Source organism: Ursus arctos, unplaced genomic scaffold (assembly GCF_023065955.2).
Source record: "Ursus arctos isolate Adak ecotype North America unplaced genomic scaffold, UrsArc2.0 scaffold_24, whole genome shotgun sequence".
Lineage (NCBI taxonomy): Eukaryota > Metazoa > Chordata > Mammalia > Carnivora > Ursidae > Ursus > Ursus arctos.
Window position 1 is genome coordinate 16,875,647 of NW_026622919.1, and position 19,441 is coordinate 16,895,087.

Here is a 19,441-nt window from a genome sequence, read left to right on the forward strand (position 1 = left end):
TCTTTTCTGTGTTTTTAAAAATCTGTGTTGTCAAAGATCTTGAAACACTGTTTTCCCAACGAGACTCCTCAGCTGAACAAAAGGCATACAGTCGTCATATTTCCATTGTTGCAGATGTTCGTAGCTTTACTAGTAGTGATTGGTGAGTGAGTATTTAATCTGAAGCTTATGATCTGGAGTTGATATACAACTTTAACACATCCACAGCATTCGGCTCTTGGTTCTAAAGTCCTGTCTTTGTATTATAAAAAGTCATAATTGGTTTTATTTTGCATCCTTTTCAAAAGATTTAGGCTTAAATAACAAGTCAGGTAGATTCAACTAAACAAGTCTTCCCGGTTAGACTGTGTTTGGTTTGTTTTTTTCAAGTTTTCTGAAACAGGGAGAAAATCCGGTCACAAACACCTGATGTTCATGTCATTTGTACTTGAACCCATGTTTGTGGTCAACTGAAATTCATGTGACGTTTGGTTGTTTTTTTCTTGAAAGGAATTTCTGCTTCAGGTAGAAAAGAGTCATAACCCAAGTTTCTTCTGCTCTAATGGGTTGTAAGGAAGTACATTGAGGACGTGCTCATCCACACAGCACACAGACATTCTGCCCCGGAATCCGAGCTCTGATTTACGCTTGCAGAATTTCAATAAAATCATTTCTTGCTTTCTGTAGAATTTTGATTGATTAAGGTCATTCTACCCGTAATTTAAGAGGAATGATAAGAACTTTGAAAGGTCAGATTTAAAAGGTTATGAAATTTAAGGGTGACCACTCGATATTTGCTAGTGTTGAAATACAAGTTTATTAGTTTCTGCAGGTATAAGCTGAAAGATGTAGCCTCTTCTCTATTGATTAGCTGTTATAAATAAAATGCAGGAAAAAATCACAGTAATTCAGACAAATGAGAAAAGGTTTTCTGAATGAGTAAAAATTCAGAATTGTAGAATATTTTAAAATTAGATTTTACCAATTTTGATAAAATAGTAAAAGTTAGGAGAAGGCCTTAGAAAACTTAATGAATAGGCAGGAATAATTTATAATTAGAATATTGATTATTTACAGTTAGGTAAGTTCTACAATTCCTGGCATGCCTAACAACTTGTCTTACAATAACTCTCCCCCAGCCATTTTAATTCACTTTTAACTCATTGGTAAGTCCCTTCTTAATAGTGAAAAGACAAGTTTCACACAGCTTCAGTCCTGAAATCTATCCTATTTTTTTGTCAAATGTCAGAAGTTAAGATTTTCCCCTCACATTGCTATATGTATCTATCATTTGAGTTCACTTTCACCAGCAGAGGAAATCAAAACACAAAACATCGTAGTAGAAGCTCAGGGCTATATACAGAGGGGACATTGGGAATGAGGCTGGAGGCTTCATTGGGGCTTTAACATGATTCTGTCAGAGCTCCTTCTTCACTTTGACCTGAAAGTTAACACCTTGTAGAATCCTTTAAGATGTGTCAAAAAGTTTTAATCAGAGTTAAAACGTTTATATAAGATTACCTAGGAAGGAAATCTTATATCTACCCTTAGTTGAATTATCCTACCTTTAATTTAAGAAAACTTCCAGGTTTGTATAAGGATAAAATGAGATAATGGGTATGATGAAATGAGTAATGTATATGAACATACTTTATAAGCTATAGAGCACTGGGGTGCCTGGGTGGCTCAGTTGGTTAAGTGTCTGCCTTTGGCTCAGGTCATGATCCAAGGGTCCTGGGATCGAGTCCTGCATTGGGCTCCCTGCTCAGCGTTGAGCCTGCTTCTCTCTTTCCCTCTGTCCCTCTACCACACGCCGTCTGGCTCGTGCTTGCTGTCTTTCGCTCTCAAATAAATAAAATCTTAAAAACGAAACAAAACTATAAAGCACTGTAGAGATTTATATATTATGAACTGAGCACTGAGCATTTTTTCATGGAAGTGCTTGTTTCTTGTAATACCATTTCCTTTCTTTTACTTAGAAATGTCAAATAAATGTGGGTAATATTTTTTTTAAGGTTTTATTTATTTGTTTGAGAGAGCATGAGTTGGGGAGGGAGAGAGTATCTCTCAAGCAGAACCCATGCCACGCATGGAGCCTGATGTGGGACTCAATCCCATGATCCCAAGATCATGACCCAAGCCAAAACCAAGAGTCGGATGCTCAACCGACTGAGCCACCCAAGTCCCCCAGATGTGGTTAATATTTATCAAATGCCTAGTATGTGTTGATGAAGACCCTATTAATAATTTAAATGCTCATTGTTCTCTGTATTTAAGTAGAATCTATTATTATATCTACTTAAATATTATTTGTTACTTTCTTTTTAAAAATATAGAAGTCATGTATGAATACATTCTCTTTGTAGATGATTCAAGGATGCCAAGTGATGGAGGGAAAAGTGAGAAAGGCTGTTTCTAATACCCCTTCTCTTTCCCTCTCCAGAGGTGCCAACATTTAAGTTATATCTTTATAGTGTGTTTTCCTTACATTTACATTCATATATATGTGCTTTTTAAGAAAAAAATCAGTGGAATTATACTGCAGTTTATATTTTTTACTTGACAGTGTATCTTGGATAGCTTTCCATGTCCGTATATATTAAGTCTTCATTATTTTGGACAAATGCACAATATGCTAGAATATTATAGCATAATTTAAAATGTAAGATCCATGAGAACAGGAACCCTGTCAGTTTTATATTCTGATATGTCTCTGGTGCCTGGAACAGTAAGTAATACTGTTGTGGAAGTGTTTGCCTATTCCTCCCCGAGTGCATGTGAGAATCATTTTCCAGGGGAGAGAGCTGGATGTATTTTTGAAGACCGCCTTTAGTTAAATTGTCTTCTAGTTACATTGTCTTCTAGTTTCTAGTGTTGCTGGTGAGAGATGCACCAGTTTTATTCTGGTTTCTGTGCAGGTAACTTGTTTTTGTCTCCCAAAAACGTTCAAGGACTTCCTCTTTACCTTTAGTGTTCTGATAATTTACAACAGTGTGTCTAGACAGATGTGGGGTTTTTTCACTCATCCTCATTGGCACTCATTGAACCTTTTAAGCTGCAAAGACACTCCTTTTTTCAGCAGTGGAAAACATTTTTTCTTCCATCTTATTGTTTTTTCTCTATCATCCTTTCTCTTCTCTCCTTCTGAGACTCCTCTTGGGTCAGTGTTAAATTTCTGTGTATATCGTCCATGCTTTTTAACCTTTCTCTTTCACTTTGTCATTTCATGGAATTTGGGGCAGGAAGGGAGATAAATAAATATGTTCTGTTTGCCATCTTGAGCGAGTTTCCTGACATAGTTCCTTTTATCCCATAAGGCTGACTTTTTACAAAATGTTTGTCATTTCATTTGTCTCAACAACCTGTTTCTAAAGGAAAATGAGTCATATTTTATAATAATCAATGGAAGGTTGATATTGCTTAACATACTTTTGTGTTACAGTCAGATTTTTTTGGAAGATACCGTCTTTAAAAAAAAAGTAGTGCCATTTAGAAATTAGGCTCACTTGCCTTGTGCTATTGGGAGTGAGCCCAGTCGCATTAAAAAAATGTGTTGGTATCTAATCACTCATCAGGTCCAGGCAGCTCCAAGTGCTGATAAAGGCCTTGATGCTTCTCCAGATGTCTGTTCTAAGTGTTAGCTCCAGGTGCAGTAAGCAGAATATTTGGAGCTGGCACATAGATTCTCAACCACAGAGTATGGCTACAAATCAAAGTTGTAGGACCTTGGTCTTCTAGAATCATGGTTCACAAACCTACTTGAGCATCAGAATCACCTGTGGCACTTTATGAAAATATAAGTGTATGGACCCTTGTTGGACCTGTCAGATCAAAATCCTGAAGGGAGTGGGGCTGGGCTTCTGTATATCTTTAAAGGCTCTAGAGGTTATGCTGGTATGCAGCCAAGGATGAGAACCACTGTTCTTAGAGACCCTCTGAATGTATTTTCTCCTCCTCGTGCCTTATTTGGGGAGGGGGGGAGCTATCTAGCATTCTTTGGTACAAATGCATCATAATTTACTTAACTGGTACCCTCTTGCTAGACTTTTAATTTGCTTCTAATCTTCTATTATTACAAATTACTCTAATAGATATCCTGATATATATAACTTTGCATGCATTTGTGGTTATATTCATGAGATAAATTCCTAGAAGTGGAATTGCTCAGGCAAAGGTTATGTTTGTGAATTTGAGAGAGAGGTTTTTTGTCTGTGAATAGACGCCTTTTAAGTCCTCAGGTATTACATTCTTAGACTGAAAATATTCTTACATCTTGGAAGTCCTTACATTTTGTTATCATTTCTAATTAGGCCAGTACTAAGGTGGAAGTGGACATGGAGAAAGCAGAGAGCCTGCAGGTGACAAGAGGAGACTTTCTTGCTTCTTTGGAGAATGATATCAAACCAGTGAGTATGGATATTGAGTGATGGATAAGCCAAAAAATAATCGTAATTCAAGAGAAAAGTAAATGCCATTTTACTCAATATTCTGTAAGGTTATATCATACATATTTTTAAAAATCAGGAAATCTCAATATTGGAAGTGTCCAGTATGAGAAACATTTGCGCATTAATGCTGGTGGCTGGGTAATTTATCAGGACTTAATTGACATTATTTCTCATGATAGGGAGATCGCCATCTCATAACACTTGGTATTGTCAGAGTTAATTTTTGCCATTCAGTCGGATGTAAAATGAGATTTAATTTTGATCTTGATTTGTACATCACTGATTATTTATAAAGTTAAGCATCTTTCCATATGTTTATTGGCCATATGAGTGTCTTCTGTGAAATGCTATTTGTGTCTTTTGCCTATTTTTCTGTTGTATTGTTTATTCTTTATTTTTATTTGGTCTGCATAAGTTCCTTATATATTCTTGACAATAATTATTTGTTGCAAGTATCTCCTTTAAAGACAAAAATTAGTTTGTTTTAGCCCTGTCTACTTTATGATTATTGTGACTTTTAAATATAAAATAATTACTTTCAAAAGTTATCAAGTAATGGAAATGATTTAATCTTTTGCTGCTGCCATCTGTAATAATTACCAAAAGTATTAGAGCCTGGCCTAACTGATTTATCGCAAGAATTTTTTAATGACAAATAATTTGTTACCAGGAAGGGTAAACTAAGATAACTTAGTCAAGTAATTAATAATTTACTTTTATTTATTGCACAGGCCTGGGGTATAAAACAGAAAATAAAATGACAGAATAAGTAAGGAAGACTCCTACATTTGGTTAGCCAGGGAGGGTCACCCCTTCCTGGTTCAGGTATCTTGTTGCTGCTGCTGCCGTGAGGCTTGGAGCATGTACTTGGAATCATTACAGACAAAAGCCAGCCAGTCCACATATTTCCTACAGTAGCCATTCAACCAGTGTTTCCTAGGCCCTTTATAACTTTATACAGGGCCATTCAGTGTCCCGTATCCAGAAGAGGGAATGATATCTTTCTTCTGTATTCAGGAATCAGAAGTGTGTGCAAGGACGAGAGGGTGGTCTGCAAGTGATTTGGTGGCAAAGTAACACAGTAATGAGACCACCTTATACTGTTAAGAGACAGTATTACAGATAATGACTTTCTGTGAGGCTCAAGTTCTAATGTTAAAATCATTCCATATGTTGGGTAATGAAAAACTGACTTTTTGAAGGATGTGATAATTTTTTGAAATTTGAAATTCTCAAGATATGTGACCCTTAGATTACGTTCGGTTGTTTTCCTACTCATTTCTTTACTTGTGAACCTTATGAAAACACAATTCAATTAAGTCACTAAGTACTAACATCACTGACTCCTCTTGGGAGCTGGTTTGATGGGAGTTACAATGTGAAAGCTGAAGCTGAAAATGAAGAGGGATGTGATTTAAGCTCTAATATGTAATGAACACACATAAGATTATTATATAGTAATTGCTTTTATTTCCTTTTTCTCATACTTCAGTCTTTCAGTATAGCTTCTCCTTTCTACCTCATTCTAAATTTTGTGTTGACAAACCTAGGCTTACCTTGGTGCCATTTAACTTATGTCCTATGTCCCCTGCTACCAAGCCGATGTGGACGAGATCTTCTCATTACCATTTCATTTCCCATTTTAATCCGAGACCCCTGCAGTCAGTGTGAGGATAGTATCTCTGTCTGCTGAGCCAACTGCTTCTAAGTCCATAACCTCTTTTTCTCTTTGTTCTTAACAGAAGGCCACAACCAACGTACTCCTTACAGAAATAAGCACATTGAAACTACCCTTTCTCAGGGATCATGAGGGCTTGGGCTCTTGTAGAATCTGACCCTAGAATCTATGTTTTTTTCTATTAAGTCACCCAAAGTCACTCTCCCACCACTGGGTCAAAGGTTAAATGAGAAATTATAAAATAATGGGTTTTTTATTTTTGGTTTTATTTGCTTTTCAAGCTTTTTACATGAATATGGGATATTGCTCAACACTTTTAGTGTGTAGGAATTATTACTCATCTTTTATACCTTTAAGTATTTTAATTTTTATACTAACACTCAAAATGCTTTAAATTATCCTTTTCCTCCATAGGCATTTGGCACAAACCAAGAGGATTATGCAAGTTACATTATGAATGGTATTATCAAATGGGGTGATCCAGTTACACGAGTTCTAGAAGATGGGGAGCTGCTGGTTCAGCAGACTAAAAATAGTGACCGCACACCACTGGTTAGCGTCCTTCTGGAAGGTGAGAAAGTATGAGGAGATGGCATTCAAAGTTAAAAAAAAAAAAACACAAAACACAAAAAATACTTTTACAAAGTTATTTAGCACATTCCAGAAAAACGAATTATTTTCCGTTCTAAATCTATTCATGATCTAAAAATAGTAATCCAGTCTATGTGCCAATATTGTGCATAAATTAAAATTTTCTTGGGGTAGAATGTTACTAATGAATGATAGCAACAAGTTTTCTTGTGGAATCGTATCTAAATTTCTGTCACTTAATTGACTATGTGCTACCATAGAGTACTTGAGTCAATTAAATAAATATTCACTGAGTGCTATGTTACGTAACAGACTGTATGATAGCACAAAGTACTTGATTCAATGAAGTAAGTATTCATTGAGTAAAATGTTTTAGGCATTGAACTGGTTGCTGGGGATACAAAGACATTCACAGAATTCAGTCTGGTCACAAAAAAAGACATGTAAACAAATTCTTAACTACAGTATATATGTGTAAAGGTGTGTGTGAATGCCAGTCATTTTGCCCAGGGATGATCAAAGAAAGCTAAAGGTGGTGTTTAATGTAGACTTTGAAGGATTAGTTAGGATTTTACCAAGTAGACAGAAAGGCAAGGACATTCTATTCACTAGTTACTTGTTTATAGTTATGATTAGTACCACGGAAAGGTTTGGTGAGTCCACATGACAGAGGAACCTAACTCCTTCTGAAGTCTGGGAGTGAGGGCCTCCTGAAACATATTAAGCCAAGGCCTGAAGGATGAGGAAAAGCTGGCCCAGCAAAGTAATTGGGGAAGATGTTCTAGGTAGAGGGATCGGCATGTGAAAAAGACCTGGGTGGGAAGGGGATTGAAACAGAAAGGGATGTTGGCTAGCCATGAAACTGAAGAAGTAGACAGGAGCCGGTTCGTACACAGCCTTGTAGACCATAGTAAAGATTCAGTCTGTGTCTGAGGGGCAATGGAAGCCATTTGTAGGGTTTTAAGCAGTGAAGCGACATGATAAGATTTGTATTTTCAAAACCTCACAACTGCTTTGTGGTAGAGAATAGATTAGAGGGTCAGAAAAGATACAGGATAAACCAATGGTTAGAAGCAGTTGTATTAATGCATCTTAATGAGAGCTGATTGTGATTTAAAGTAACATAGGGTAGTGGAGATGGAGATAAGTAGACCATTTTGAGAAATATGTAGGAGAGAGAATAAAAGAGACTTCATTATGATTATTAATGATTAATCATAATTAAGCCAACATTCTTTGAACTGTTACTTTCTAGTCGCTCTACTGGCACTTTACACTTATTGTCTTCTTTAAACCCCACTTCAGTCTTCTGAGGGCAGATGCTTCTGTTAGGCCTATTTGGTAGATGGGGAAGCTAAACTTAGAAGTATTAAGTAACTATATTGAATATGGGGAAGAGTTATCAAATACAATCGCCAGGTTTCTAGTATACACGGCCTGGTAAATGGTGCAGTTTAGTAAGATTGGGAACACTAGTGGAGAAGCAGATTTCAGGAAGAAAGATTATGAGTTCAGTTTTGGATATGTTGAGTTTGAGGTTCCAGTTGGATAATTGAATTGGAAATGTTGAGCAGCCTATTGGATATGTGGGTGCAGAAGAGAGGTGTGGCTGGCAGTAACATTCATGAGTTGTTGTTGAATCCATGGGAGTTGGGTGAGGTGGCTTACAGAAGGGGTATAAGTTGAAAAGGAAAGGGGGCCTAGAACTGATCTCTGAGGTGTGTCAACATTTAAAAACCAAGTAGAGCAGGAAGAGTTGACAAAGGAGACTGAGCAAGAGGTAAGAGGGAGAGAAAGAGAAGGAGCTATTGCAGAAGTCAAGAGAAGTGTTTTTTAGAAGAGGAGTTATCCATTGTATCAAATATTCCTAAGAAGCCAACAGAGAAAGTGTCTGTTGGATTTGGTGACATGGAGGTCATCGGTGACCCGCATGGGATCCTGTTCCATGTAATGGCAATGGAAGCCAGAGTGTTTGTTTGAGGATGGAGGAAGATGGAAAGTGAAGGTGGCCAGTGTAGATAATTATTTTGAGTATTTCCATTTTGAAGGGAGAAGAAGGAGTGGTGTTGAGGGGTGTGAGTCCAGGAAGAGTTTTTTGCTCTGTTTATTAAACTGTTAGGTAGATTAAAGCATGCCAGAATGCTGTTGGACAGACTGTAGGGAAGAGGAAGACGTGGAACAGATGGGGAAGAAGATACAGTCAGGGTCAGGCTCCCGAGAAGATGGGAAGGAAGAATTTGTTGGTTTATGGATGGAAGAGGGACACATCTTCCATTTCACAGAAGGGAAAGAGGAGATGTCCAAAGACAGTTAAGTTTATAGATTTGGTTGCCTTTATGAGAAGGCCTAACTAAATCTTTAAAATTTTAGCTTTTTAAGTCACATTTGCTTCTGTAAGGCAGTTTTTCCCTGTCCCGATGTCATCTCCTAAGAAGATCATATTTTTTTGTTAGACATATAAGATCATATTTTTTTGTTAGACATATGATTTGATGGAACTAATAACATGAGTACAGATATGCATTCTTTCTTTTTGAATGCATTCTTTTTTTTTTTAAGAAACAAAACCCCTGCATTTTATATATTTAGCCAGAAGTTTGAAAGATTAAGACTGTGAGAAAGAAAGAAGGAATGTATTTCATCATACCTTTGAGAAATGCTAATCAGTTCATTAAGTTTAGTTGCTAATAAATAAGAGAAAACATGTCTGCTATGAAACTGTGTCAGGAAATGTTAATGAGCAACTAGTTGAGACCTCAGTACATTGTGGGTAAACGTTTAAACTTGTTTTATTCCCCTTTGCTTAGGTTGGCTTTTTTCCCCTGACTTGCTCCTATCTTTACGCAGGCCCTCCTCATAGTGGGAAGACTGCTTTAGCAGCGAAGATTGCAGAGGAATCCAACTTCCCCTTCATCAAGATCTGTTCTCCTGATAAGATGATTGGCTTTTCTGAGACAGCCAAGTGTCAGGCCATGAAGAAGGTATCAAGATTTTTACTTTCATTTTACTCTCCTATCTCTCTTAGATACGCGTGTGTACACATGTACCTGTATATCTATCTTCGTACATGTAGATCTGTAAAAGCCATAGCAACCATGTTCTCAAGTGAGCTCAATTATCAGCAGAATTTGGGGGGAAACAGTGACTGTTTTAGGTAGATTTAACTTTGTAATGCAGTCTTACTAGCATTTATCTTCCAAATTATGAGGGCTTTTTTAAGATTTTATTTATTTGTTTGAGAGAGAGAGACTCCCCGCTGAACAGGCAGCCCGATTTGGGGCTCAATCTCAGGACTCTGAGACCATGACCTGAGCCGAAGGCAGATGCTTAACCAACAGAGCCACCTAAGCGCCCCCAAATTATGTTTTGTTTAATACATATTACAGTTAATTTTCATTTCCTAAGTTTGTATTGACTTGATTGAAAGAAAGATCAAGTTAAAAGTATTTGAGTAGAGGGGCGCTTGGGTGGCTCAGTCAGTTAAGCATCCCACTCTTGAGTTCTGCTTAGGTCATGACCTCAGGGTCCTGGGATTGAGCCCTATTGGGCTCTGTGCTCTGCGCAGAGTCTGCTTGTACCTCTCCCTTTGCTCCTCCCTTGTTCACTTTCTCTCCCTCTCTTTCTCTCTCTCAAATAAATAAAATCTTAAAAAAAGAAGTATTTGAGTCAAGTGGAGCAAATTCATTTAGGATTTTTTTTTTAATCAGTGTACAAAATCACACAAATTCATTTAGGATTTTTTTTTTAATCAGTGTACAAAATCACACAAATTCATTTAGGATTTTTTTTTTAATCAGTGTACAAAATCACACATAGTCAATTAGGTTGACTATGTAGTTTGGGAAAGAACAGAAGTACATCATTGGAAAGATATTTTCAAAACCCCTACAAAGGGATGGTGGTCTGTTAGGACAGTCAGAGTCTGCTTGGCAACTTAATGCAGCCCTCATCCTTCTTCGTTTCTCTGAGTGCCATTTGTCACCTTCTTAATGCAGCTGCTTTAAACCATCAGTGAAAGTTAGAGCCACATAGAATAGAATCCTAGAGCTGTAAGGACTCTAAGACCGCCCGGTCCATCTCTCTTACATTCAAGCAAGTGCCATTTATGGCTTCTAGGATAGTAAGTGGCTACTCTTTAAAAAAAGTCACTGATGAAGACATAATGACTGTTTCATGTCACTTGGCAGCCTGTGTTCCCACTGATATTCTGATTTGGTATACTCCCAGGCAGTGAAGAAGTTATTTTTTTATATCTAGTTGAAGTATTTCTTTTACTTAAATCTGATTTTTCATGCTTGATCTTTCATAGGTGTGAACTGACTGTTAGTTAAAGAGATGTGGGAAAATCAGAATCGGAGAAAAGAGCTTTGAGAATTGGGGTGCTGCCTAATAAAGACAGCTCCGGAGTTTTTTTTTTTAAGATTTTATTTATTTATTTGACAGAGAGAGACAGCCAGCGAGAGAGGGAACACAAGCACCAGGAGTGGGAGAGGAAGAAGCAGCCTTCCCAGTGGAGCATGGAGCCTGACGTGGGGCTCGATCCCAGGACCCTGGGATCACGCCCCGAGCCTAAGGCAGACACTTTAACAACTGAGCCACCCAGGTGCCCCAGCTCCAGAGTTCTTTAACCTTGCTCCTAGGACCCCAATTTTTAGAGATAGAGGATACAGTTACTTTAGGTTTTTTTAAGAGAAAAGACTGGAGGAAAGATAATATTTTAAAAGAAGCAGACTCCAAAAAAATGTAAGTTTGAGAAGTTAGCTTCTTGTTTGTGCAGATGGCAGAAGATTGTTCCTGTAGCATTCTTGAAATGGATGCAAGGGGCAGAGCTGGAACCAGGATTCTTGCCTGTACCATCAAGATAAATATTCTGTGGGACGCCTGGGTGGCTCAGTTGGTTAAGCGTCTGCCTTTGGCCAAGGTCATGATCCCTGGGTTCTGTGTCGGGCTCCCTGCCCAGTGGGGAGTCTGCTTATCCCTCTCTCTCTCCCTCTGCCCCTCCCCTTGCTCGTGCTCTCTCTCTTACTCACTCTCTCAAAATAAACAAAATCTTTTTAAAAAGATAAATATCATATATAAAAGTCTTTGAAGTTGGGTGTGAAAGAGAGGGAAATGTTGCCAGACAGAAAAAGAACTTAAATATCATAGTCCGTTTATTCTGTGTCTGAGGTGAAACCAGTAGTATCTCTCCTTCTGGGGAAAATCTAGACAGAATCACTAGAACCAGAAACTTCCCTAATGTAGGTGGGGGTGGCTTTTCTTTTTTGTTTTTTTCCCCTCTAAAGGAAACCTAAACAACTTCCTCTGGTCAAACTTTAAATAATAGCCCTTGGAATCCGTGGCCATTGAATGTAGCGTTTAATTGCACAGCTAATTCTGTTCGCATTTCCCTAACTCCATCTAGTCCTTGTATTTGTTCAAAAGTAGTCGTCTCCTTTGCAGATGGTAAATTACTCCAGTGCTTTTCACCAGCTGCCAGCTTCTACCTCAGATGTACTCTGAGATGTGGGTGGAATGGTCCTAGTTTTTCTATAAAGTTTTAAAAAAGCACTTTAGGCTCCTGCAGATCAAAGCTGCTTTGTAAGTGTGAGATATTATCATTTTTATTATTTTAATCTCTTGCAAATTGACTTGAGGGGGGAAGGTAATATGTGCTGGGTTTAGAGGCTTAAATGGTTAAATTAATGGCTTAATAACTTATGATTTAATCTTTAAATTGTTAAAGCCTTTCAAGGTAGAGTTTTAGATGAGTGGAAGGCTAAGGAATAGAAAAATAAGTGTCTATACAAGCTTATTCAAAATTGTTTCGATTCATGATTCACTGTCTGGATCATCCATACACCCTTAAAGTTACAAAAATTATTTCCATGTCACCAGTATAATAAATTCATATTAGACTTTTTTGTTTTCTCTGGGGAAAAAAAAAAAAAAGTCATTCCCTGTAACTAAAGTACAGGAACAAAAAATGAAGCATAGGTGTCTTAGAAATATATTAAAAATATTGCAAAATCTTTCCCTGCAAATAGTTTTCACATTGTTGCCTAATGATAGGTTGACAAAAGCCTGCGGGCTCAAACCAGTCTAAAGGTGCTAAGTCTTCCAGGCTGCTTTTGAAAATGAAATATAAATGCCATTCCTCAGTACTTCTTGTCTACCTCCCACTGCTGTTCTCTTCCCTTCATTTTTAGTGTTAGGATGGGAAGATATTTTCTTTCTTTCTTTCTTTTTTTTCAGAGCACAAATAATCTATAATTTTTTATCAGTTCTGAAAAGACATTTTTTTTCTTTTAAGTGCTGCTCCTCCCCAGTGATGCAGCTTTTCTAATCACAAAAATAATTTAGAAAATACAGAAAAGAGCACAGAAGAAAAAAAAAAGGAGTCCATATTTGTCCTTCAATTTTCTCCTATAATCACACACACACACACACACACACACACACACACACACACACACACATTGTTTATTGGGGATCACACTGGACATACTGTTTTTTGTTTTGTTTTGTTTTGTTTTTTTGTTAGATTTTATTTATTTATTTCACAGAGAAAGCCAGCCAGCGAGAGAGGGAACACAAGCAGGGGGAGTGGGAGAGGAAGAAGCAGGCTCCCAGCGAAGGAGCCTGATGTGGGGCTCGATCCTAGAACGCTGGGATCACGCCCTGAGCCGAAGGCAGACGCTCAACAACTGAGCCACCCAGGCGCCCCTGGACATACTGTTTTAAACCTGCTTTTTTTCACTTAATACATTATGGCTCTTTTTTCAGTGTCATTAAAATGTATCTCAGTAGTATGTTAATAGATGTACAATATTCATTTAAACCCATTTTGCTGGATGTTTAGTTTGTTTCCAGGTTTTTTCACAATTAAAAATAATATTCTGTAGAACCACCAAACTAGGGAAATCACTACTCCCCATTGTCTTACTAGATTTTTTAAGAGTAGCATCACATTTTAATGGCTGAGAACTTGGGCTTAGGTTTCGAATAGATCTGCCTTTGAATCCCAGCTCCACCACACTTACCAGGTCTTATAGTCACTTAACCTATAAGCCTCTGTTTTGTTGCCTATGAAATGAAGATAATATTCAGAATTAAGTGAGATGATAATCTATGTAAAGTATCATGCAGTGCCTTGGGATATCATATGTGCTCAATAAAGTGTAGAGGTTATTTTTACATATCATTATTACTGTATATACATTTCTGGTTATTTCCTTAGGATAAATTCTCAGAATTGGGATTGCTGAAGTAAAAACATTAATATTTTGAAGATTTTTGATAAAGATTGGTATCAAAACTCTTATGTAAAAATACTGCTGATTTATAAAGTCCACCTCTTCAAAAAGTTGTACCAATTTACACTTGTAGCCCCATCATGTGAGTGTCCATTGCCTTGGGCTCTCACCCACATTTGATTTTATTAAAATATTTTTTTTTTTTTGCCAGGCTGCCTGGCTGGCTGAGTCGATGGAGCGTGTGCCTCTTGATCTCGGGGTTGTGGGTTCAAGCTCCATGTTGGGTGTAAACATTACTTAAAAATAACATCTTTAACAATTAATTAAAATATTTTTTGCCAATTTGAGAGGTAAAAGATTAGCATTTAAAATTATTTCTTCAGCTACATTTTAATAATGAAGTGCTCAAGTTAAAAGATTTTTTAAGTGTTTTATAATGGCAATAGTTTGTGAAACTCAGAAATATTGTAATTTCATACAATTTAACACATTAATTTTTCTTAAATTGAGGTGGTCTGATTCATTGATTCATAGAACATCTTTATATACCATTTTATTACTTAAACCAAGAGGTAAGAGTTTTTGTTAGTAGAGAGGGTCATTCAGCTTGCTTTAGTGAGTATCTTAGATTTAATTGTAATTAAGCTGTTGCTTCTTGTTCACATATGGATGATGCTAAAAATACACGAAAGTAGTTTATTTTCAATTAATTTAAATTCTACCTTGTACTTCTCGTAATTTGCTTAATAAATCCTTTCTCCATGGATAAACTCCTCAACACTGCCATTATCCTCACGTTGGAGGGGGTGGGCGGAGATACCATATGTTCCATTAAGATGTTTGAAGGGTTTACAGATCTTCTTCTCCCCCATTTTATGTTTGTTTCCCAACTCCGTTCTGTTTTTAAATTTTAGTTCCTTTATCCATATTCACATCTATATTTTTTAAAAATCTATTTTACTCATTCTGTTAGTGGCATTAAATGAACAAAAGAACAGAACAGTAGAGTTTGATTTTAACTAATTACCTAATCTTGATGCTTTCTGAGTGCACAATCAGTACAGAGAGGAAATAGAACAACCTGACGTGACTAAATTGAACAAAATTAAGTAGGAATATCAGTGACTTATAAAACTATACCCGTTAATAACATAATATAGTCTTGTTTTTAAAGGACTGAAAATTAATGGAAGAAATTTTCCTTTCCACTAGCTTTGCAAGAAGGAAATAATCTTCTTTGAATATCCTCCTGTAAATCCCACTGCAAATTGTAGTCTGTACAGAACAGAATCATGGTGCCTAATCCTCCTCTTTTCATGGTTTAGTCCATACAAAGAGCAGAGCTGGAAATTGGATCTTTTGACAGCAGTTACTAAGCAACAGAATTTGGATGTTTTTGGTTAACATCCTAATATATCATGTAGCTGATTTGTCGAAGTTTGTGCACGTATTAACTGAGAGAAGTGGGCACTCCGGAAGTGACTACAGGTCCCCGTACGGCTGGGGGGTGGGCGCATGTTGTTGTTTTGTTTAATACACTTTGTCTCTTGGCGTTTGTTTCTCTTGGGCACACAAAGGAGGACGGTGCAGCCTTTAGTAGAACTTTAAGACCTTGTGACTTTTTATATTATTAAGAATACCCCACTCTGTGGTTTGTGTTATGTAAAAAATGTAAGAATTTTTCCTGAAAAGCAGGGAGAACAAATGAGGGATTTTAAGGTCATTCCAGGAAGCTTTAGTGCTTTGCCAAAAGTTTAGGTCCACTTCCTGAGGCAGTTTCATTAGAAGACAGCTAATGTTTGCTTGGTCTACTCCCAAGTTATTTTTAGAAACTAGAGATTATTACTGATAGCACCGATTTGAATTTGCTCATTTACGTTTTTATATGCTACCAAATATGATTAGGGTAGGCTTTCAACTAATTGCTGACAGATTTACTGCATTAGGGATTTTTCTAAGTCATCAGATTCCTACTGTCATCAGATTCCTACTAACTAGGTACTTCACGCCAACCACTTCAGAATTGAGATGAACTCTTCAGCCCCAGAAGAACCAGAGAATTTGGCTTCACTTACCTCAGAGCACTAATGAGGTGATAGAAAATGGGGGACGGAATCCACTTAGAACACGCTTTGCTGTGGTTTGTGATTCTGAAAGGCTGGGATTAACATGGAGCTAATGTTGGCGTGTTCCCATTTGTACTCATGGAGACTCCAGAATCGGCAGCTGCCGCCCCTCCCCTCCACACAGGTGGCTCCTCGCTCGTCTGTAGATTCCAGGAGTGGGCTCGGTGCCGAGAGCGCTTGCAGGGTCCTCGGGGACGGTATTCAGACCTGCCCCGCGCCTCCCTGTCCTCCGGCTTGCATAGCGCATGCAGCACGTTCTTGCCTTCAGCCCAGCTCCTCACACTGGTTTGTGTCTTAGGACCTCGTACCTACTTTGCCCACAAGAGGGTTGGTACCAGAGAGCAGAAGTAGACTGTGGGATTCTCTGCTCTCTAGAGCTACTATTCATCTTCTAGAATAGACCTCTCATTACGTCCGTGTTGACTGATGCCACTCTTTCACACACTTTTTCTTTCTTCGGTTCTTCAGATTTTCAGACTTCTCCCCGGCCTCGAAGACTACATATACTGATAATTTTACCTGCTCTCAGGAAACAGCCTGATAAAACTAGGATGACCAGACATTCTGATTTGCTTTGAGCAATCCTGGTTTTTACCTGTTAATTCAGCATGATTATTAACAGTGCCCCCCTTTCAGGTGTCCTGGTTTGCGTGATAACTGTTTCTCTGATCCCCAACTGATAACCTCTCCAAGAAAAGGCTTTAAGTGTCATACATTCGTAGTACTAATTGAGAGGATCTGAATTTAAATTTATTTATTTATTTATTTTTTTTTTTTTTTAAAGATTTTATTTATTTATTTGACAGAGATAGAGACAGCCAGCGAGAGAGGGAACACAAGCAGGGGGAGTGGGAGAGGAAGAAGCAGGCTCATAGCAGAGGAGCCTGATGTGGGGCTCGATCCCAGAACACTGAGATCACGCCCTGAGCCGAAGGCAGACGCTCAACCGCTGTGCCACCCAGGCGCCCCTGAATTTAAATTTATTTTTAAAGAGTTTTTGACATACAGCCACTAGCCCCAGCTGCAGCCCACCTGCCTCCCTGGCGCTCGGCGTCATTCGATCTGGAGCAGGCACTGTGTCTGCCAGGTGCTGTTAGCAGGGGCAAGTTTGGCACTTCAGTTCGAGTGGGCAGTTTGTACAATTCTACTTTTTTTCTGCAGCTTTCTTTCTGGTCCATCTCCTCCTTTTTTGGGTTTATCTACCTAAAGTTGTGGTAGAACTTCCCAGCTCACTCTGTAAATCTCTCACTTAGATGTTCACCTGGCAGTGAATTGCATGTACTTGCCAGTCAAATCTGTCTTCTTAGTGAACGTTGTGCTGGGGCCTGGACCAGGGGGCGAGGAATGGAAGGGGCTGAGGAGACTAGGCCGAAAACAAGGATCCAGAGAAGTGGTGACTTTGTATTACATTAGTGACTAGGTAAGGCAAAGAATTATGTGTGGAAGAAGTGAAAGGGGTGTGTGTGTTTAAATTAGAGCAGAGTTGCCACCCAAAGGAGTTTCAGGTCAACTGAAACTGGTCAAGTTACAACTGGAATTGCACAGCCTTTGTCATGGTTAGTAGGTTGTTAAGAGAGTTAGCCCTGAGTGCTCCTCTCCTCATGATAGTAATTAGTACATTAAGAGCTGTCTGTAAAAAAAAAAAAACAAACCTACATTAAATGACTGCCATAGGTACTTTTCTTCTCAAGTCTTATAGGTAAATCATGCAGTCAGCTATGAAGTGATCTGTAAGGCTTCGTGAACACAGTATCTGAGATACACTGGTGAGACAGTGTACAGTTTATCATCAGTTTTGACCCCAGCAATGTCCTGAGTAAGGTTCCTGTAGCTGAGTAAGCTCTATACTGTTCTTGAGAAGGGAGAAGGGCTGACTTGGGAAAAATAGAGTACTGCAAATATCCTGGGCCCCTCTGACTCCAATCCACGCTAGTCCAGCCTGACAGACGGAGCTATATGCTTGCATCAGAGCCTTTAGTAGAATTCTGAAAAATGATTTGAAGAGCAAGTGTATTTTCAGTGACTCTTTGACATCACCAGAGTTCATAGGATACCACATTGACTGCTCTCTTGGTCCAGTCTTCAAAAAAAAAAAACATAGCCAAGAACTACTGTGAAACTGCTTCTAAACTTTTCTCCTGTCTTGGATTCACCAACTCAAAGCTTGATCATTATGTATCAAGAGGTTGAAATAAATGTCCTATTTTTCTTCCCTTTGTGGGGCGGGAGGGAGGGTGGTGCAGGGAGAGGTAAAGGGCTCCTATTTCGCTGGTCTTTACATGTACTCATGATCCATCCCCAAACCAGCTTCTCCTCTGTCCTCTATTTCAGTAGCCAAACCAGAAAGAACCCTCCACTCTAGTTTCTTCCTCATTACCACAACTATTCATCACCAAGTCCTTTCAGTTCTGCCTTCTAAATATCTCTAGAATCCATCCATTTATCGGAACACCTACTCCCCTTCCCACTTCCAGACCACCATTAGCTTTCACCTGGAGTTCTATAGTATTAAACAATGATTACTCCCCTCTGATGCTTTTCTATATAGTAGCCAGAAAAATGTTTCTAAATCATGAACTTGACATGGTGGTCCATTATTTAAAATCCTTTAGAGGCTTTTTATTGCCTTTATAATAAAATTTCAACTGGTATGAAATTTTTAAGACCCTCCATGTCCAGGCCCTTCTGTCACCTCTTCTGCTTCATCGCTCACCTACCATTCCCTATGCATACCACACTAAGACCTCTTCATTTTAATTCTTATTGACCATATGTCAGTTCCTGCAGTGCTCCTGAATTTTCTCGCTCTGAGCCTCCTAATATTCGGTGTGCTCTGCTTGGAACACCCTCTTCCCCATTTTCCACTGTTTATCCTTCAGATCTCAACTTAAATGCCACTTCCTAAATTTAGGACACTGTCACTGACTCCACAATCCTCCATGTCGGTTAAGATAGGCTAAGTTATGCTGCAATAATGAGCAACCCCCAAATCTCAGTGGGTTAACATAACAAAGGTTGTTTGTGGCTCATACTACGTGGCCTTCATGGCTCAGGGGAGGAGCTTTGCTCATTGTAGCTTCTCCGAGACTCAAACTAACTCATAGTAGAAGCTCCCTCTCACATGTGAGATCATGATAGCTGAAGCAGGATAAAGGGAATATGGTGAATCATTGCAGTTGCTCTAAAGCTCCTTTTAGAAAGTGATATATATATTCAGTTGTATTTCATTAGTGGAAGCAAGCCCTGTAGTCGTCCCTGCCTTGAGAGGGGGCCGGGAACTACAATCCTACCACATGCTAGAAAGAGAACCAGTATGTGTGGGGGTATCCCCAAGGACTACTGTCTCATCTCGTATTTCCTCCAACATAGTAGTGTCATGCTTTG

General features: G+C 38.4%; 1 protein-coding gene across 1 annotated transcript in view; it reads left to right on the forward strand.

Moving 5' to 3' along the window:
- Positions 1-19,441, forward strand: part of NSF (N-ethylmaleimide sensitive factor, vesicle fusing ATPase) — a 147,794-nt gene that overhangs the window by 95,883 nt on the left and 32,470 nt on the right. The window contains exons 13-15 of the mRNA XM_026512581.4: positions 4,290-4,385; positions 6,520-6,676; positions 9,544-9,677. Of these exons, the coding sequence (XP_026368366.1) occupies positions 4,290-4,385; positions 6,520-6,676; positions 9,544-9,677 (387 nt within the window). The remainder of the gene's footprint in view (positions 1-4,289; positions 4,386-6,519; positions 6,677-9,543; positions 9,678-19,441) is intronic.